Raw genomic sequence first — 19,986 nt, 5'->3', positions numbered from 1 at the left:
CCTTCTGGTCTGCTGCGCGTCATCGAGCCGGCTAGCAGTTAACCCTTAGCAAATTAATCATTATTATGGGGATTATTTAGTATATCAGCCAACGGATTGGACTCTGCGTTGTATGTTGGTTACCAGATTTTCCTCACTTGTATATTAGTTAGCAGATTAGACTCAGTTTAGTATACTAGCCACCGGACTGAGATCAGCGAGCTCTGCTTTATATATTAGTGACCCACCAGAATGAGTGTGGGGGGAGATCATGGTAGACAAGGCCTAGAGAAGTGTGTGTAGGGCAGGGGGGGGGGGGGGGGGGGGAAGGGGGGGCTACAACTAAAATATACATGGGTACAGTTATTGTTTTGATACCTATATCTGCCAATAATTCAAGTGACCACAGGGGTCACAGGGGTTACAGATGCACTGTGGGTTATGTACGTAGCACTGAACGTAGATACAGATACACAATTCATACTTGCCTACTCTCCCGGAATGTCTGGGAGACTCTCGAATTTCTAGGAGTCCTCCCGGACTCCCGGGAGAGCAGGCAATTCTCCCTTCTTCTCTGACCCTGGCCAGCTGTGAAAACTGAACGGAGGGGGCAGGGCCTAGTGACATCATGTATGCGCCATCGTGGCCCCGCCCCGTTTTTGTTGGTCCAGAGTAGTGATGTCCATTTTGGGGGCGGGAATAATGACATGATCATTCGAGCCATGCCCCCACACACCCACCTGCACCCCAGACCTCCCAGAAATCATCTTGCCCACGTTGGCAAGTATGACACAATTTGTCAGGTGCCATCCTCGCTTGCTTACCTCCCAGTGTGGACGGATGCCTTCCTCTGCCCTACATGATCGCGTCTCGTTGCCAGGCAGCGAGACGCTACTCTCAGGCTCCTCTTCCACCAGCCAGGTGCCTTCTTTGCGCATGCATGCCTGTCGCTAGGCAACAGCACACGCTTCTGCCCGGCGTTCCGGCGGTCAGTGAGTTGGATCCTGATTGATACCCGATACCGACCCGGCTTGTTCATTGCTCTCTTCACCGCCCACCTCATCAGCAACTGACTTGGAGGGCCACAACCTGCACGCTCCTTGCAGCCGAGCCCATACTCACTTGCGGGAGTCCCTGGTGAAAACCAGGAGCGTGTTAGACTCCGCGCCTCCGAGCTCAGTAGCACCAACTGCTGGTAGGTGCCTGCCATCTCATCCCAGTGATACGTGACACAAACATTATAATAGTGAAGCCATTTGGAATGGAATGCAAACTATCTTCATTGTCTCCATTTGGGTATTTTTAAGCACAACAGCGTCACCAGTGCTTAAAAGAAATGGGCCATGATCTAAATATCACCCAGTCACCGGTTGGAAACAGAAACAAGAGGAGCAGTCAGAGGTAGATATGTTTTCTGCTGAGTAACGGATGATACACAGTCTGTCAACTGACTGCAACAAAGACCAGGGGTGCCAAAAGAGCGGTTATGGCAGCTTAGGACCCCAAGCCAGATCTTCTCATGTTGGTGAAACATAAGGTATAGTTGCAATGGACTAGAAAGAGAAACTGGAGGAGTATAGAAGTGTCACCTGGTACGATGTATTCCAAATCCTACTACTTCACGCAAGGATATTGCACTAACTGTCCATTGGTGCCTACAATGCAGCTAGTCGTGTAACCATGTGTAGTGTATTTTTGTGGCACGTATTTGGGTCTCTTAAATATTACTTTACCCGTATTGAGTGCCACAATATATCTGAACAACATTGCCACCCAGGTAATGCTCCATGACAGCAGTGAGCTCATTTCAACATGGGAACTAAGTTAAAAAAGAAAGTATTTATTTTAAAGCTCCCTGCATCTAACTATCCACACAAGTGAGAGTCAGAGATCTTGCAAACTGACTGATGTTTTGCTATCTCAGCATGAACTGAATGGGAGCTCTCTTACGAGTGGATGTTGCTGTTCCTTTCACAGCGATAGGTCAGCACACAGCAACAGGAACTGAGCAACTCTCTGCTAAGCACAACTGATTGAGTTTCTAAGTAACCAGAGTTGTTGTGACATGTACGGACAGAAAAGACAATACCGTTTATACTCCTCTGCAAGATATTGTTGCATTTTAAGATAATGATCCAAGCGATAGGCTAGGAAATGGCATATAACTGTGAATTCAGCTGAATTGGGCGGCCACTCCTGGGCACCAGATCTCATTTGCGAGATGAGATGGAGCAATATTTTTGGAGTAGGGATTCCATCACCGCCTTATATGCAACACCTATGCTCGGGTTTCCTCCCACACTCCAAAAAAAACCAAAACATACTGGTAGGTTAATTAGCTGCTATTAAAATTGCCCTTAGTCTCTCTCGGTCTGTGTGTGTGTATGTTAGGGGATTTAGATTGTAAGCTCCAATGGGGCAGGGACTGATGTGAGCGAGTTCTCTGTACAGCGCTGCGGAATTAGTGGCGCTATATAAATAAATAGATGATGACCTTGAGTTTATGTGACCAGTGCGCCTGTTATTTCAGCAACTCTTGCAGCCCATTCCGCCACATATTCAGGGCAGGTGGGGCAGCAATTTGCTACTGTACTTATATACCTAATAAAGTGGGCACTCAGCGGTAGACTAATACTCGTTACTTCTTCATACTTCTTGAATTATGAGAGCTTAACTTCAGTTACATGAGCTAAAAAAAAAAAAGCTTTTTGCTGACAAAAGCTATATCCCCCTCACTTTAATTAACGCCGTTCGCCTGTAGATGTCTGCTCTTCCTATATTGAAATTCCGCACTTTGCAGTATATTTTATACATGTATTTAAACAGGAAGAGCAAGAGGGAGGGGGGGGGAATTAATCAAATCAGGCCAGACAGAAACGAAGATGATGAAATGCATCAATTAGTTTTTTTTTTTCTGGCTGCCGTGACCAAAATGAGATTTCCCAGTAGATGCCGATCTCCTTTCTTTTCTACATATCTCCAGCTCAAGTTCATTAGTAGATATTATCTGCCGGGGTATTCTGTCCCTGGCACTGTACCGCAGGCTGGTCTTAGGTGATTTTCCAGCGGTAATCACTACACTGAGCGGCAGAGAGATGTCAGAGAGACTGGTCACTGATGTCTGGTGCTGCCACTCAGCTCCTGGGCTCTCAGCTAAAGGATCGGGGACATATCTAGGACCCGGAAGAACTTAACTCTTCACCGACTGCGGAGGACGCCACTGCACACCAAAGCAAATTACCCAGAGTAAAACAAACAACTAACTAGTGCTATTTTTTTTCCGCTACTAGTCTTGTCTAATATATAAATAGCCTTTTTAGCCTATTTATATATTAGACCCACATTTTTCTAGTTATTGATTTTCTAGTTCCTATTTAAAATAGGAACTAGAAAAATCAATAACTAGAAAAATGTGGGTGGGAATTAGAGATGGTCACTGACCCCCGTGTTTTGGTTTTGGATTCGGTTTTGGATCTGGATTACCGTCGTGTTTTGGTTTTGGTTTTGCAAAACCGCCATTGCGTGTTTTGGTTTTGGTTTTAGTTTTGTTTTGCTATTTTTTGGGAAAATCCATGTTTTTGGGCCTAAATTAACCCAATTTAGTGCTCCAACTGTTTTAGAGACAAGTAATCTAATTGTTGAGGTAATAAATCATCCAAAAAAACAGTTTAATTCTTCGTTGGTAGGCCTTCATTTATTCTACACACAAAACAGATTGTCTTCCTCTCCATCTATGCATATTGGCAATGCAGCCATCGTCTTTGAATGTATATTACACCCTACACTTATAGTTAAATATGTAAAGAAATGGAAAAAGCCAGTTTGGTTTCTGTCTCTCAAGGCCCCCCTCCACTTGTATAAAATACCAAAAAATTCAGCCATTATAGACTGTACAATATTAATTGACATGGAGAAAGCCAGTTTGGTTTCTGTCTCTCAAGGCCCCCCTCCACTTGTATAAAATACCAAAAAATTCAGCCATTATAGACTGTACAATATTATGAAAAATGGACAAAGCCAGTTTAGGGTCACTCTGTCTATGACACCCTACCCTTAAGGATAAATTGCCCTAACAGCAGCCTTTCAAGATGGTATGTGATATGGAAATGCCACAAGTCCCTTTCCTCTTTGGGGGTAGATTGCACCCTACACTTACATAGAAAGTTTTAAAAAGATGTTATCGGCATCATCTTCAGCTTAATCCTCACCCTCATCAGTGTGTACGTCATCATCACAGACTATCAATTCATCGCCGCTTGAATCCGCCATTAGAGAACAGTCAGTGCTTGGATGTCTTGGATGGTGAAGGCCTTCCTCGTGGAAGATGTAGTTCATTTTTATAAACATCATTTTCTCCACATTTTTGGGCAGTAACCTTCTACGGCGATCACTGACTAAGTTCCCTGCTGTGCTGAACACTCGTTCAGAGTACACACTGGAGGGTGGGCAGCTTAGGTATTGCAAAGCAAGTTTGTACATGGGTTTCCAAATGGCCTGCTTTTCTTCCCAGTAAGGAAAGGGACTGTCTGACATTTCCATATCAACTACCTCTTGAAAGTAATCCTCCACCATCCTTTGCATGTTTATACTCATATTGGATGGAGTTATGGGCAAAGTGACACATTTTTTTGAAAAATCCTTCAAACCAGCCCAGATGTTAAATTGTTCTCGTCTGCCCCCTGTGTCTTCCCTGCTTCTTTTTTGGAAATTTAATTTTTTACGAGCAACAGCTTGAGAAAGTGAAGGAGGACACGTCGTCAAGCCGAGGCCCAGTTCAGCGGCCAACTTGCTGAGCAATAGCTCCTTGCAAAAGTTCACATCTCGCTCATTTACAAGTAAAGACTCAATGTAGGTTTTAAACCTTGGATCAAGCACAGTGGCCAAAACGTACTGATCCGAGTTCAAGATCTTAATAACTCGAGGATCATTGTGAAGCGAATTAAGTACTTGATCGACAAGGCCAACATACTTTGCTGAATTGCTTTCTTTCAGCTCCTCCTTCTTTTTCTCAAGCTGCTTTTCCAATAGTCTAATTAAAGGAATGACTTGGCTCAAACTAGCAGAGTCAGCACTGACCTCACATGTCACAACTTCAAATGGTTTCAGCACCTTGCACAGCACTGAAAGGATTCCCCACTGTGCAAGAGTGAAATACATCCCCCCTCCTTTCCCAATGTCATGACTTGTGCAATATGCTTGGATGGCTTTGCGCTGTTCCTCCATCCTCTGAAGCATGTACAGGGTGGAATTCCACCGAGTTACCACCTCTTGCTTAAGTTGGTGGCAGGGCAAGTTAAACTGCTCTTGGAGCTGCTGTAATCTCCTACATGCTGTGGCTGAATGCCTGAAATGGCCTGAAATTTTACGGGCCACCGAAAGCATCTCCTGCACCTCACGGTTATTTCGTAGGAAGCTCTGCACCACCAAGTTGATGGTGTGAGCAAAACAGGGAATATGTTGGAAATCACCCAGCTGTAATGCTCGCACTATATTGTTGGCGTTATCTGAAATGACATACCCTGGGGAGAGTCCGAGTGGTATAAGCCATGCATCAATCACATCTCTCAGTTTGCGTAACAAATTGTCAGCCGTATGCCTGTTAGTGAAGCCGGTGATACAAAGAGTGGCCTGCCTGTGACAAATGTTACGTAGTGGTGTACATGCTGCTGCTGTTCCTGCTGGTGAAGGTGAATGACCAACCCAGTGGGCTGTCACAGTCATATAGTCTTTGGTTTGGCCACTTCCACTTGTCCACATATCTGTGGTTAAGTGAACAGTGGGCAGAATGGCATTTTTCAGCGCAATCTCTACATTTTTACACACTTTTTGGTATAGTTGTGGAATAGCTTTACGGGAGAAATGGTGTCGCGATGGAATTCTGTAACGCGGACACAAAACCTCAATTAACTGTGAAAAACCAGCTGCGTTTATTGTGGAGATTGGACGCAGATCTAACACTAACATTGCAGCCATGGCGTCTGATTCGCTTGGTGACTGGGTGACTGCTGTCATATTTGCTTCCCCTCGCAAATGATTGTTTCACAGTTAATTGCTGAAATGTAGGACTGCTCATTTTATTCACCTGCCTCTGGGATGACGATTCACCCCCAGCAGCAGCAACAGCAGCAGCAGGACTAACGCTTTCTTCAGAGGAATCAATAATAGTGCCGGAATCATCCAGCCTTAAGTGGGATGCCGGGCTAACTCCGAGCGCTACTGAGGATATTGATGAGGATGGTGTGGTGGGTGTATTTTGTAGCCGTCGGTATGTCGGTGAGCGGAGGGTCTTAGCTGATGAGGGAGTGCTTGTATTCTTTTGGGAAGAACTTTCAGCTTTTCCCAACACTTTGCCATGAACTCTCGTTAAATGGCGTAACATAGACGAGGTTCCAAGATGGTTAAGGTCCCTCCCTCGACTGACTGTGGCTTCACATACACTACAAATGGCTATACAATTGTTGTCTGGATTTGGGTAGAAATAATTCCACACATAAGAAGTGGATTTTTTTGTTTTATGCCCAGGCATGACAATGGCCTTTTTCTTGTCACGTGCCAGAACTGCTGCCACTGGTGCAGGACTTACACAAACAACCTCATCAACATCCTCATTAGCGCCCTCGTCGCCTACACAAATCTCCCCCTCATCCTCTTCTAATTCCAAAGTGGCATCCTCAATTTGGGTATCACCGGCTACACTCGGGCTATTAAGGCACACATCAGCAGAATGCTCACGATTAGACATCCCACTGTTGGATGGACTCTCCACAGGGATTGTTGTCATTTGTGAATCAGAGCAAATATTCTCCTGTAATGCCTCACTGTTATCTTGCAGCTCGGCTTTGACGCGTAACAGTAGTTGTGCACCAATTGTAGGCTGGGTAACTTTTTGGGATATGCCACTAATAGCCAAAGGTGAAGGCCTCATTCTCTCTTTGCCACTGCGTGTGTAGAATGGCATGCTTGCAATTTTTTTTTTATCGTCACTTAACTTTTGCTCAGTTACACTTCTTTTTCGCTTCAATACAGTAAATTTTTTTTTGGTTTTTGTTTTTTGCACTAATTTGAAAACACTCTGTTGTTTGACATCGCCTTGGCCAGATGACGTACTGGGAACACTAACATCAGGACTGGTGACAGAACCTGGTTGCTCATTTAGATCATATGTGGACTGCTTTGAATCCATTCTGAGCGCAAACCACTGGGGAGTGCTAAAAATTATTTAGTAGATTCTGCTGACAGTTATGACTTTTGACAGCCAGAAATATTAATGCACAATTAGGGAGGACACCCCAAAAGCACTGAGGAGTGCTAAAAATTATTTAGTAGATTCTGCTGACAGTTATGACTTTTGACAGCCAGAAATATTAATGCACAATTATGGGGGACACCCCAAAAGCGCTGGGGAGTGCCAAATATGAAGAAAAAATAATAAACATCTATCCTCCTCTCTGCACTAGCGATTTTGGTTAGAGCAATTGCAAGAACAATATTGTATTCTCTGTCCCTGCTCTAATTAGCCTATGACTACACCCTGCTCTCTCCCTCTGTCAAATGGCGATGGATTGCTGTGGAGGCGTGTATTTATAAAGTTGAAGTATCGCGAGAACCGAGGCCCGAGATCCGACAACGTCACAATGACGTTCGGCCTCGATTTGGATTCGGAATGGGCGGGAGAGTACCGAGCTGCTCAGCTCGGTACTCGGATACCCAAAGTTCGGGTGGGTTCGGTTCTCGGAGAACCGGACCCGCCCATCTCTAGTAGGAATATATCTAAACTGGCTGCAATTGTAGATGAAAAGCAACAGAATGTGACAATATATAACAATAATAGTAGCAATCAGCTACAGTATATACATTTTTAATAATGCTTTTATTCACGATTCGCCGGGCTCGGTCCACAACGCACCCACTTCCCCCCGATCTCCCGGAGCAGTCCTTGCCAAATTGGCAACTATGTACTTAACAAGTCAGTTTTATGGATCTTCTAAATCCTATTTACTATTATCTTAATAGCACCTTCAACAGGGGAGGGCTGGCAAATTTTAGCCTGGGGAGCAAGACCCGACTCAGCCTATTAGGAACGCTTTAAAGAAATAAAAATGCAGGTGGGCCAGTGACCCAGCCCAAGGTAGCCCACTATGAGACCGGCCTGGGGGGCAGATGCCCCCCTGGCCAGTCTGCCCCTGACATGATTGTATTCCATGACTGATAACATTAGACCTCTCTGAGTGCAGAATTAAAATTTTAAAAATTAAAGGCTAACTCAAGATTTTCAACTTTGAAAAAAATTCCAACACCTCTTTCTAGTTTAGTGGGACCACCTCTTGTGAAAATCAAGCTGGGACATAACATCGGCACACAGAAGCTGACGCAACAAAGGGGCAGTATCCCAATACTTAGGCTCTGCCCTATAGATTTGAATTGCTCCTCCTTCGGAGGCCTGATTATAGCTGGAGTGCCACACAATCCATCGAAAGGACCGAAATGGAGTGCATTGAATTGAATTATACTTTACACCTTTTACAGATTTTTATACGATATCTCTACCTGAAATGTTGGGTGGGGTTTTATGAGATAAAAGGTGAAAAAAATGTTTACTTATCTTCGACTCTCCGTTCCCACATTCCCTGATTTACAAACCATCTAGCGCCCCAGTGATGTCACTGGTTCCTAGTGAATTGTTAGACTGCATTTTTAATGTAGATTGGTTCAGCCCACACAATCACTGCCTGCACTCTCAGTAGGCAACAGGTGCACTTTAATTATTCTCATTGCAGACCTTTAAACCACAAATCAAAGCACATTGGTGTTGTTTAATCACCAAATAACGTTTTACCTAGCCAACTTTGTTTCCAAAACAGAAACTTTTTCTAATAAGCATTTACAACTGCAGCTTACAACCCGCCGCAACAGAAAGCAAAATTTTTTTATATTGCGGAAACTCCTGCTGAATTTTTGTGCTCACACTGACTTGCGTGACATACCATGGGTATCAGAGAGAGGTGTTAGCAAAGATGAAGGAGAAGACAAAAGGATACATAACTAAAACTAAATACATTTTAGTTATTACATTAAATAGCTAAAACAATGAATAAAAACATTAATTTTTCAGATCCGGAATGGGGGAACGGCCTTTCTGAAAATGGGTGGGTTTTGTTGGAAAATTGGCAAAGTTTGGAGTACAAAGAAACTGGGCTACTTGTGCTGCTGACACAAAAATCCATTTTAGTAAACTCTTATAGCAAAGGAATAATAAAAAATGTTGCTATGGGCTCTATGTACTAACATCCATATGAGCCCAAAAGCACCATTTTTGGCACAGAACAGCACCATTGGTAACATTTATATATTACATATAACCATACTTGCCAAGTTTGGAGGTCTCCCGCCTGGGGGCGTGGCTATGCAAATAATTCTGGCCACAGCCCTCTACCAATTTCGACCTATTACAGTAGGGTTCGGCACCAACATAACGCAATTAGCCCCGCCTCCACCCATTTCACTAACGAAGTGGGCAGAATGAGGGAGCTCTCAAAAATTCATGAGTCTCCCGGGCATTGCGGGAGAGTAGGCAACTATGCATATAACGTATTTCTGCTCCAAGACGAGGCAGTGCTTATCTCAGGCCCCACAGAGGATTTCAGCACAGGTAGTAGGGCAGCAGGCCCTCCCAAGGCAAATATGGAAGGAAGAGTAAGATTCCACCTCTTTTTCGTTCATATCTGCCTTGATACACAGACCCCTAGGTGGTTCAGTATACATGTATCATTAGATATGCTCATACTTGCCTAATTTTGAAGGCAGCTGTCCGGGAGGGGGCCCGTTGAAGGGGCGTGGCCACATGTGGTGCTTGTTAGGCCCCACCTCCTGTCAATCTTGTGCAATTAGAGCCAATCACAGCAGGGGGTGGGGCCACTATGCCACATTAAGCCCTGCCCCCACCTTCACCAACGGGTACAGCTGGATCCGGGATTTTTGCCTGCTCTCTCGGGAGTCCGGGAGAGTAGGCAACTATGGGTATGCTATTATTATTATTCATTTTTATTTATAGGGCGCCACAAAGTATGCGTAGCCCCGTACAAGGACAAACAATGGCACAGTACAAGGTGAAACAGCACAGTACAAGTAACAGTAAGCATATATGCTATGCATATATGAAGTTCAACGTGTCAGTTTCCATCCCAACAATCGTTACTGTTACAATCCTGCTCAGTATATACCCATAGGAAATAAAATGTTGTATTATATTCCTGCAATACTGGACTAAAAACTGCATCAGCCAAGTATCTAGTACGATAAAACCAGGGGGATTTCTTCTATCAGAAGATCCAACATAATACACTTGCCCCAGTTTCATCCTGCAAGTGGTAACTCCTCACTGATCCGTATTACATGTCAAGGACTGCACAAGTGCAGAGCCCGTCCAATTAAACATAAAATATATATATATATGCAGGATCCAACACCGGGACTCTGTTGTTTTCTCTATATGCGGATAGTAAAGGAAACCTATCATTCACGGCATGGAAACGGTGGATTCTTGTGATATGAAATATTCACCTTATGAATTACACATATAACCAATGTTTATGACTGGAATACACTATGCATTTTTTGTTTATTTTTCAGAATACCGATTTTCAGACCTATAATCCATCCTCATAAGGCCAGATACACACTATGCAAAAAAAAAAATTAGATATGGTAACTTTAATGATTTTACCAACAATATAAAAAAAATAAAAGTCCCAATCAGCAGCCGATTCCTGTGTACACACTATACACGTTTTACACGATTTAGCGTCAGATCTGTGCTCTTCATCTGTCATAACCATCGGCTGAAAAGATGGTGACTCTGCACACTGCATAGAGATCTATGGACACTGCCGGTCCTGAGTGCATACACACTGCAGAATTAGATCAACATCGTTCCATGGTTGAACGAGATTTTTAGTCCGTTTATAAAATCAAATTAAACAATACGATGAGCTTTGGAATGATAATGGTTAATTATTGCAGTGTATACACTAATGCGATATTAGGCCGAACAGTCGATTATCGTGTAATTGGCCCGATAAAAACCTGTAGAGTGTACCCAGCCTTACACAGAATAGAAGTTTTTGTTTGAAGTGTCTCACTTATATATGCAATAGGCGATTTTATCAGTTTGTTATACAAGAAGTCTAATTTGCACAGTGCGAGTTATTGTTTTCTTATTTTGGTGTTCTTCTGGACGGGCTGTCTAATCATATTGGGGTCAGTAAAGTGAGGGTTCGGCCCTCAACAACAACTAGGCCTCCGCAGCTTCCAGCGAGCAGCCAGGATAACATCTGGGCACCCTGGGCCTCAAGTAAGTGCATTTGTTGTTTACCAATCGGTGAGTAACTGACCCCCCATAGTCATGTCAATGAGGTAGAGGACAGCCACAAAGAGGGATGGAAATGTGGTCCCGGATTCACTGCCAAGGTAGAGACAGCCAGGCTGCCCTGTGCAGGATATTGGCAGAGGGAGGGTGGGAGGGGGGGAGAGCTGGTCACCAGGATGGAAAATCAAACCATTAAATTGCCTAAAGCCGCATGGGATCTCAATACGCCTCTGGTCCAATGTCACGTTCCTACTAAACAGTCAGAGTCTTATTTGATGTATACAAGATACCAGCGTGGTTATTAACATTAAATTCTTGATGCCCATCTTCATCCTGAGCCCAGAGTCGATTACAGCGGAGTCATGTAGGTTTCACAATCCGCCACCTTTTCACAAAAACACTTATCAGACGATATCCAATCAGATTTAGTGGGTAATTACATGTGAAACGGCCTGGCGCCTTTTTATATTACAAATTCTCCCCGGCATGGAGGGATGCCATTTGATTAAATCGCTCTACCACTTGCAGATGTGCCTTGTTCTATGAAATAACAAGACTTTACAAAGAAGAAAGTAGGTAAATCCATTATTTGAAATTCATACATATTATAGGCGGAGTATGACGGAGCTGAATAATATATACCCATTATAAATGGAGTGTTTATTCGTAATATATTATGACCATCATCTGTTCGTTCACTTCTCAGGTTGTTTTGTTATTATGTATTATTACGGATTAGCCTGAGTTTGACTGATATCTTGGCAATCTTGCTGTGTTGAAATGCTCTGTGTGGATTGGTGGATTCATACTCAGGGGCGGGGCAGTCACAGTGATATCACTGCAACTCAAAAGACTGCAGTTTCAGCTTTTTGGACATTAGGACTTGGGGTATATTTACTAAACTGCGGGTTTGAAAAAGTGGAGACGCTGCCCATAGCAACCAATCAGATTCTAGTTATAATTTATTAAGTACATTCTACAAAATGACAGCTAGCATCTGATTGGTTGCTACAGGCAAACATCTCCACTCAAACCCGCAGTTTAGTTAATATAGCCCTTGGGATTTAGGCATCTTTTAATACGATTCACAGTTTCTTAGGTCATAATAAGCAGAGAGCATCTCTTCACAAATCACCTACCTTAGCTGATGGGCATTTCAGTAGTTTAGTAGACTGAGCGAATCTCTTGAAATTGTTCAAAACACAACTATTTGTGATATTTTGTGTATATAACTTTGACACATTGATTTGAGCACCTTTTATTTGTCTTTCCAAAAGGAAAAAGTTGTCTAAATAGATGTTTTGATAGCAATAAATTAACTGGTTTAATGTCACTATTCTGAAAACAACAATTTTAACTACAATTTAAGCAATGACACTTCTTAAATAATCCCCAGTGACCAGAATGCCTTCATGTTACTTCCAAATAAAATGTAGCATCCAGAAATTGCTTAATAATTCTGTCCACACAATTGTAGTTTTTGGATTTGTATAACATAAAAGGAACATAATATTTTTCTCCTATTAACAAATATGAATGTAAATGTCAAAAAAAGCTTCTTAAGACTGCTTTAGGCTGAGCCCTGACAAAGTTCAATATATTCGACCAGCATTATATCCAAACAGTGGCCAGTGGTGTTGTCACTCCTAGAGCACCTGTCTCTCCCATAATTCGCTCTCTGTAAACTACAGATGGGCTCTTTAGAGCCACCAGAAGTAGGTGCCCACCATTGATTGGTTAAGCAGGGCACTGACCTACTGATTAACTGTACAAACTACTGCAGATTTCAGCTAGAATATACACAGAGGAGTAATATTGTGCAAGTATCCAGGCATTCTGGATTCTAAATCATAACGCCTTATTCTTTGTGGAGGTTGTGGATTAGTGGTTAGCACTTCTGCCTCACAGCACTGGGGTCATGTGTTCGGTTCCCGACCATGGCCTGTGTGGAGTTTGTATGTTCTCCCCGTGTTTGTGTGGGTTTCCTCCGAGTGCTCCGGTTTCCTCCCACACGCCAAAAACATACTAGTAGGTTAATTGGCTGCTATCAAATTGCCCTTAGTCTCTCTTTCGGTCTGTGTGCGAATTTAGACTGTAAGCTCCAATGGGGCAGGGACTTATGTGAATGAGTTCTCTGTACAGCGCTGCGGAATAAGTGGCGCTATATAAATAAATAAATGATGATGATGACACAATAGAGGTACCCCAGCTGACATTGGTAACTGTTTCTTGAGCAAGCTTGGACAGTCTGCCGTTGTACTACAAGTCCCAGCTTATTGGTTTGTACAGGAGCACCCTTTAGCTGAATTTGTTATCTCTAAATGAGGTCCACTTTGTGGTTACATGTGACCAAGGCAGGTCACACTCGCTAGCAATGCATTCTGGGTTGTAGAGCGACTTTTCCAGTCCATCAATGCAGTGTGCTAGTTGTGACAACTATTTAACTACTTACATTAACCTTTATTACAGAGCAGCAAATGGGACTAGGATTATATAGGATATGGATGGACATATATACATATATAGGACCGAGGAATATACATAATACTGGGACTAAGGATGATACATAATACTGTGAGACTATGGATAACACTGGGGCTAATCACAGGAACAGTACATGGGAACAGTGTATGTGGACAATAAGATAGTATAGCTGTATTAGGAATGAGTATATTGGGAAAAAGGATTACGGAATCTATGGATGGACTGCAAGGAATCTGCATTAGATTACTGTATTCTTATACTAGAATATTGAATCATCATCATCATTTATTTATATAGCGCCACTAATTCCGCAGCGCTGTACAGAGAACTCACTAACATCAGTCCCTGCCCCATTGGAGCTTACAGTCTAAATTCCTAAAATATACACACAGACACAGACAGACAGGGAGGGAGGGAGAAACTAGGGTCAATTTAGATAGCAGCCAATTAACCTACCAGTATGTTTTTGGAGTGTGGGAGGAAACCGGAGCACCAGGAGGAAACCCACGCAAACACAGAGAGAACATACAAACTCCACACAGATAAGGCCACGGTCGGGAATCGAACTCATGACATTATCATATAATAACATAAATTAAGCTCCATACCTGCTTGCAATCTTTCCTGATATAAGTATAATTGTATTAATGTGTTACGTGTATACGGCTATCTATTTGTACTATATATGTATGGCAGGATCTGTGCGTTAGAGCAAATTTTGATTTAGTCTAATTTTAAATCTCATTTTGAGATTTTAAAAAAAAAAAAATCTAAAAAACTTGTATTATTAACTCACCTCAGCCCATTCCTTGTTGCCGATCCCCTGCACATACAAGACGACCACTGGAAAACAGAGAGGATATTACTGAATAATGCAGAAGAAACACAGTCACAACCAGAATCTGCTTTTGATTATCCGTGGAGCTTCCTTTCCACCTTTTCACTGCATCTAAGTCTTTATACTCATGTGAAATACTTTGTCTTAATACAACAGGGAGACAGGATAGAGAATCTGAAAGCAGAGTTGGTCTTTGTGAGGCCACGTACATGTTATATAAAATATATATATATATTCCTCTTTTGTCTTAAAGGGATTGCAGCCCAGCGGGAGAACTCTTTAACTTTCAGCTACAAGGTCCTTTAATCGATTTGGAGGGAGCTGGGTGAAGGAGATAAAATAACTCCCGGTAGATCAAGTGAGTTTCTAATGACAAAATAAATTGGATAGAATTACATTTACAATAAAGGGAGATGGTAATCACATCTGGAGCATTTACAAGGGCTGCTCCCTGCCTCCGTGTTACAAAGTCCAGGTTAACTAGGATCACATGAACCTCGTACCACGCGTTTCGTGGAGGTTATCCGCTTCTACGGGAACAAGGGAAGAAAGTAATTGCGCTGCAGTTCAGTGCCAATTATTGTTCTCTTACCAGCCATTTGCAGCAATGAAACGCATGGCAAGAGGTTTCCTAAGCTATTAAAAATTCACTTGATCTATTGGGAGTTCTTTAATCTCCCTTGTCCAGCACCTCGGATTGTGATGTTGCAGATTTTTTTTTAATTTATTGCAGATTGACTATGGTGCAGTTGTTGGTTTCACTCCTTCCTTGCTATACTACGATAGGCTGCTGATCAGCCGCGGAGTACTGTAATAGGCCGATAATCACTATCCCAGACCAGTAAAGAGGAGGCCGGGCCTGACAAATGTACTATGGCGATAGTTACAAAAAAATTGTGCCGTTAGTGAGCGTCTGCTTTACCCTCCGAAAAGACATGTGCATTAGTACTCACTGAGCCCGATTCATTAAGGAAGGTAAGGCAAAAAAAAAAACCAGTAAGTTTTCTCCTGGACAAAACCATGTTGCAATGCAGGGGGTGCAAATTAGTGTCTTATTTTGCACAAAAGTTAAATACTGTCTGTTTTTTCATCTAGCACACAAATACTTGATAGCTTTATTTCATAGGCAAACCGAGGGGGGGTTTCTACTGCCTGTAAACCCCCCTCCAAGCCTGGGGCACTGTATAATTGAGGTGGCTGGACCCTGCTCCCGCTTCACACAGCTCTGCTTGAAAAGTGAGAGCTGCGTCCACCTAACAGTAGTGCATGCAGCATTGCTCATGTATATTATGGGGATAGGAAGAGTTGGAGAGCAGCCAAGCACTGTCTAATATTATAGCCACGCCCCCAGGCATGCTGGTCACGCCCACTGGCGGCGTGGTGTGGAAACCCCCCTCTACAAATCCTACTTTTGCCCCTGTATTTCTACACTGAAATTTAAAGTTGATCTAGGACATGCCCTACCCCAACTATAAATCATACTTACCTACTTTCTTCAGCTCCCTTCCGGGAGCCAGCCAGTGGAGGGGGGCGTGAAGGGGCGGGGTGGCCGAAATCGCGTCATTTCGGCCCCGCCCCCTGTGACGTCATGACGCAAATTGCGTCATTTGACAGCGGGGGCGGGGCCAAACGCCGCGATTCACCGGGAATCGCGGCGTTTGGGATCTAATTCTGCCCACTTCACTAGGAAGTGGGGCACTTCCTAGTGAAGTGGGCAGAATTCGGGAGATTGCCACACTCGCCCGGGAGTCCGGGAGACTCTCACAAAATGCGGGAGTCTCCCGGACATTCCGGGAGAGTTGGCAAGTATGCTATAAATCTGTCATCACATTTTAAATTTACTTCCCCTTCCGATGCAACATGGTTTTGCCAAGGTGCAAAGTTACTCTTTTTATTGCTTTACTTAATCAGGCCCACTATCTATAGGAGATTTCCACAGACCCTTAATATTCGCAAATATGGCAGATGTAAGCATAGCGTCAATAATTAGTACAGCGAGCACTCACCTGGGTCAGACTTTGAGAAGGTATCCATATCCAGCAGGCTCCTATAGATTAATAAAAGACAATGGGCCAATCAGAGAGAGCCGGCAACTGCACTTATATATAACGTTTTATGTTATAATATCCAGTGCCCAACAGCTTATAATAAGCTCTCCTACTTGCGCACAGGTGAATCAATCAGTTGCACAGTTAAAGATGACACAGTGTATATTTAGAACTCTAAATAAAAAAGTTTTAAAAGAAAGGCAGTCCTTGTAAACAGCACCAGCCTGCAGAAAAATATATCACAAAAACAAATAAACACCATAGGGCGCACTAATTAATAAAGAAAAAACTAACTCCAAGAAGCTGCTCTAATAGATTCTGTCATCTCTACTATATTCAAAGAGAAAATAATATCTATTGTTATGGGTAACAGGCAATCCACAGAGAATTTCTAATACCACAGAGATCTACTAAAGATCATCAGAGTAGAATAGTTCTAATATAATCATATCACAGCATAAACAAACACATTATTTATTTATATATATATATAAGCAAGAACACTCTGCAGTCATCAGTACAGCGACAACTTCTTGTGGTGAATCAAACATACACTTATTGTTTGCATCTCAATAAACGGCAACACTTTTTGTCAGGATGACACCAGCAAGCAATAGCCTGGGATACACACTCCAGCTCTCTCATAACTGACCAACTAGTTCACCATCAGTCACAAACATAAAATGAACAGCACGGTCTTTAAATCCCCCTCCCCCACCCCACACAGACTCATACACTGCCAACCAATCACAGACTACAAATCAATAACACCCATATGGTGCACCTGTGTGTTTGTGCTCTATGGGAAAGACTGTGTGGGAATTAACTCTGTATGTAGCTTTGCCCTGCTGACTCTTTGGGACCTCACCTGTCCCTATGCAGGAGAGCTGTGGCAAATAGGGGGAGAGGAGAGAGAGAGAGAATATAAATATATATATATATAAAATAAATGTTACATTCCACAAGTTATTATTAATTCCACAGGTAAGAGTAGCTTAATAAATCAAATACTGTATGTTAATTAGGAACTCAAAGTCCCAAAACCTTCTTCTTTTACAGCAGTACAGTTTGTGCAACATATCAGGGGGTAAATGTATCAAGCTGAGAGTTTTCCGGCGGGTTTGAAAAGTGGAGATGTTGCCTATAGCAACCAATCAGATTCTAGCTGTCATTTTGTAGAATGTACTAAATAAATGATAGCTAGACTCTGATTGGTTTTTCAAACCCGCCGGAAAACTCTCAGCTTGATACATTTACCCCCAGGTCTGTTAGGTGAACCAGTCTTTGGAACTAAAGCATAAATAGCTGGTATGTAAATCATCATCATCACCATCTATTTATATAGCGCCACTAATTCTGCAGCTCTGTACAGAGAACTCATTCACATCAGTCCCTGAACCATTGGGGCTTACAGTCTAAATTCCCTAACACACACACACACACAGACACACACACAGAATTGGGTCAATTCTGATAGCAACCAATTAACCTACCAGTATGTTTTTGGAGTGTGGGAGGATACCAGAGCACCCGGTGGAAACCCACACAAACACAGGAGAACATACAAACTCCACACAGATAAGGCCATGGTTGGGGATTGAACTCATGACCTCAGTGCTGTGAGACAGAAGTGCTAACCACTGAGCCACCGTGCTGCCCAATCCCAGTGATCCTTACTTCTTAGAAGTACAATAAATCGCAGGTTCCTTAATTCAGCACGGAGCACACATGGGAACAGGAATTGCTCCTTGAAAATAATCTCTTCCCGCAAATTGAATGCTGGATTTTGCCTGTACATGCATACACACACGTGCCTCTTTAACACCATGACAAAATATTGTACACGTTGCTCATTAAGGCTGTAAGGAACAGTGGACATAGGAAGACCTGTAATTTAATACCGTATGTGATTATGTGAATCATAGGCTGCTCTTACTGTCTCTTTAATATAGATATAAAGAAAGACCGTACATACATATGGACTCATTCTTGCACCAATGCACATGTAGAATATTTATTATCTATAAATAATGCAAGTCATTTTTATCTCAGACTCCTAGCTCTTATTCCTGTAGCTGTGATGCATAGGACACTATTTCATCATTATTTTCACTGTGTATTAATCCTGTAATACTGTTACTTATTTGTAAGCGATGTTCACAAACACCCATGTGGGAATTTGTATATTTTTCTACAAATTGCCAAGGTAATATCTGTGCGAAAATGCACCTCAGTAATACATTTCTATTACTGTAGATGTGTCTGTTTGTTTGCCAGATAATCATTCTACAATTTTGCGGGATTGGGTGTCTGGTTGGTGGAAACATCACTTTGAAGTCTAATCTAATACCAGGTTGGGATCGCACCTTCACTGAATTAAAGTCTTCGATTTTTTCTCCTAAAATACTGCTTCTAGCAGCCTCATTTCTGTAATTAATCATGAGAGAGGGGGCATCAGGTCTGTCACTGTTGCATGCCTTATTTTGGTGTGTTTAAAATATTGTCATTACATGGGTATTTGTCTTACTTAAAGTATACGTGGAAAGAGGGTCTGTGGCAGTCCTGACCAACCTGTGTCTCTCCAGGTGTTGTCAAACTACAAGTCCCATGCCAGCTATCGGTTGGCTGTCTACTGGCAAAGCATGCTGGGACTATGAACATCTGCTATCAAGTTTCCCACCCCCTTAAACATACTTTCCAACATGTCTGCCCCCAGCAGTGGTACAGGGGGCGTGACTACATTGCAAATGGTCGTGGTCACATCGAGACTGAGGTGGGCCACACCCCTAGAGTGCAAGAGCACTAGACTGCCCATTACATACCTCATACTTGCCTACTTTCGGCAAGTGCAGTCCAAGAGAGGGGCGTGACTAGATGGCGGGAAGAGGGGGGGCACGGGCAAACGCATCATTTTGCCCCCCCTTGCGATGAAAATGCGGTTTTGTCGCGGGGCGGAGCCAAAAAGACGCGTCATTTTGGCCAGGCAATTGCGGGGTGCAAGACTTGCCTGCTCTCCCGGGAGTCCATGAGACTGACCTGAATTTTGGGAGTCTCCCGGACATTCCGAGAGAGTTGACATACCTCCCTTCCTCCAACATTCCCACCAGCGGGATAAACAGGTCCCCAGATTGGACAGTGGAGCAGAACCCTAAAATCGGGACTCTGACCACTGAAATTGGGACTGTCCCGCTGAGATAGGGACAGTTGGGAGGTGTACCTTAAACGTTATGTCCCCACCCAAGACAAAATCTTGCATATGTGGGTGCAATAAT

At 43.0% G+C, this 19,986-nt stretch overlaps 1 protein-coding gene across 1 annotated transcript in view; it reads right to left on the bottom strand.

Annotated features, from left to right (window-relative positions):
- Positions 1 to 19,986, bottom strand: part of LOC142118562 (copine-8-like) — a gene marked incomplete at its 3' end in the record, with an annotated part of 47,580 nt that overhangs the window by 7,764 nt on the left and 19,830 nt on the right. Inside the window, exons 2-3 of the mRNA XM_075194150.1 lie at positions 16,673 to 16,713; positions 14,625 to 14,671 (exon numbers count right to left, since the gene is read on the bottom strand). Coding sequence (XP_075050251.1) covers positions 14,625 to 14,671; positions 16,673 to 16,713 — 88 coding nt within the window. The remainder of the gene's footprint in view (positions 1 to 14,624; positions 14,672 to 16,672; positions 16,714 to 19,986) is intronic.

The sequence above is a fragment of the Mixophyes fleayi genome, unplaced genomic scaffold (assembly GCF_038048845.1).
Source record: "Mixophyes fleayi isolate aMixFle1 unplaced genomic scaffold, aMixFle1.hap1 Scaffold_1753, whole genome shotgun sequence".
Lineage (NCBI taxonomy): Eukaryota > Metazoa > Chordata > Amphibia > Anura > Limnodynastidae > Mixophyes > Mixophyes fleayi.
Note: the sequence above shows the minus strand (reverse complement) of the source record. Positions and strands in the feature narration are given on the sequence as shown.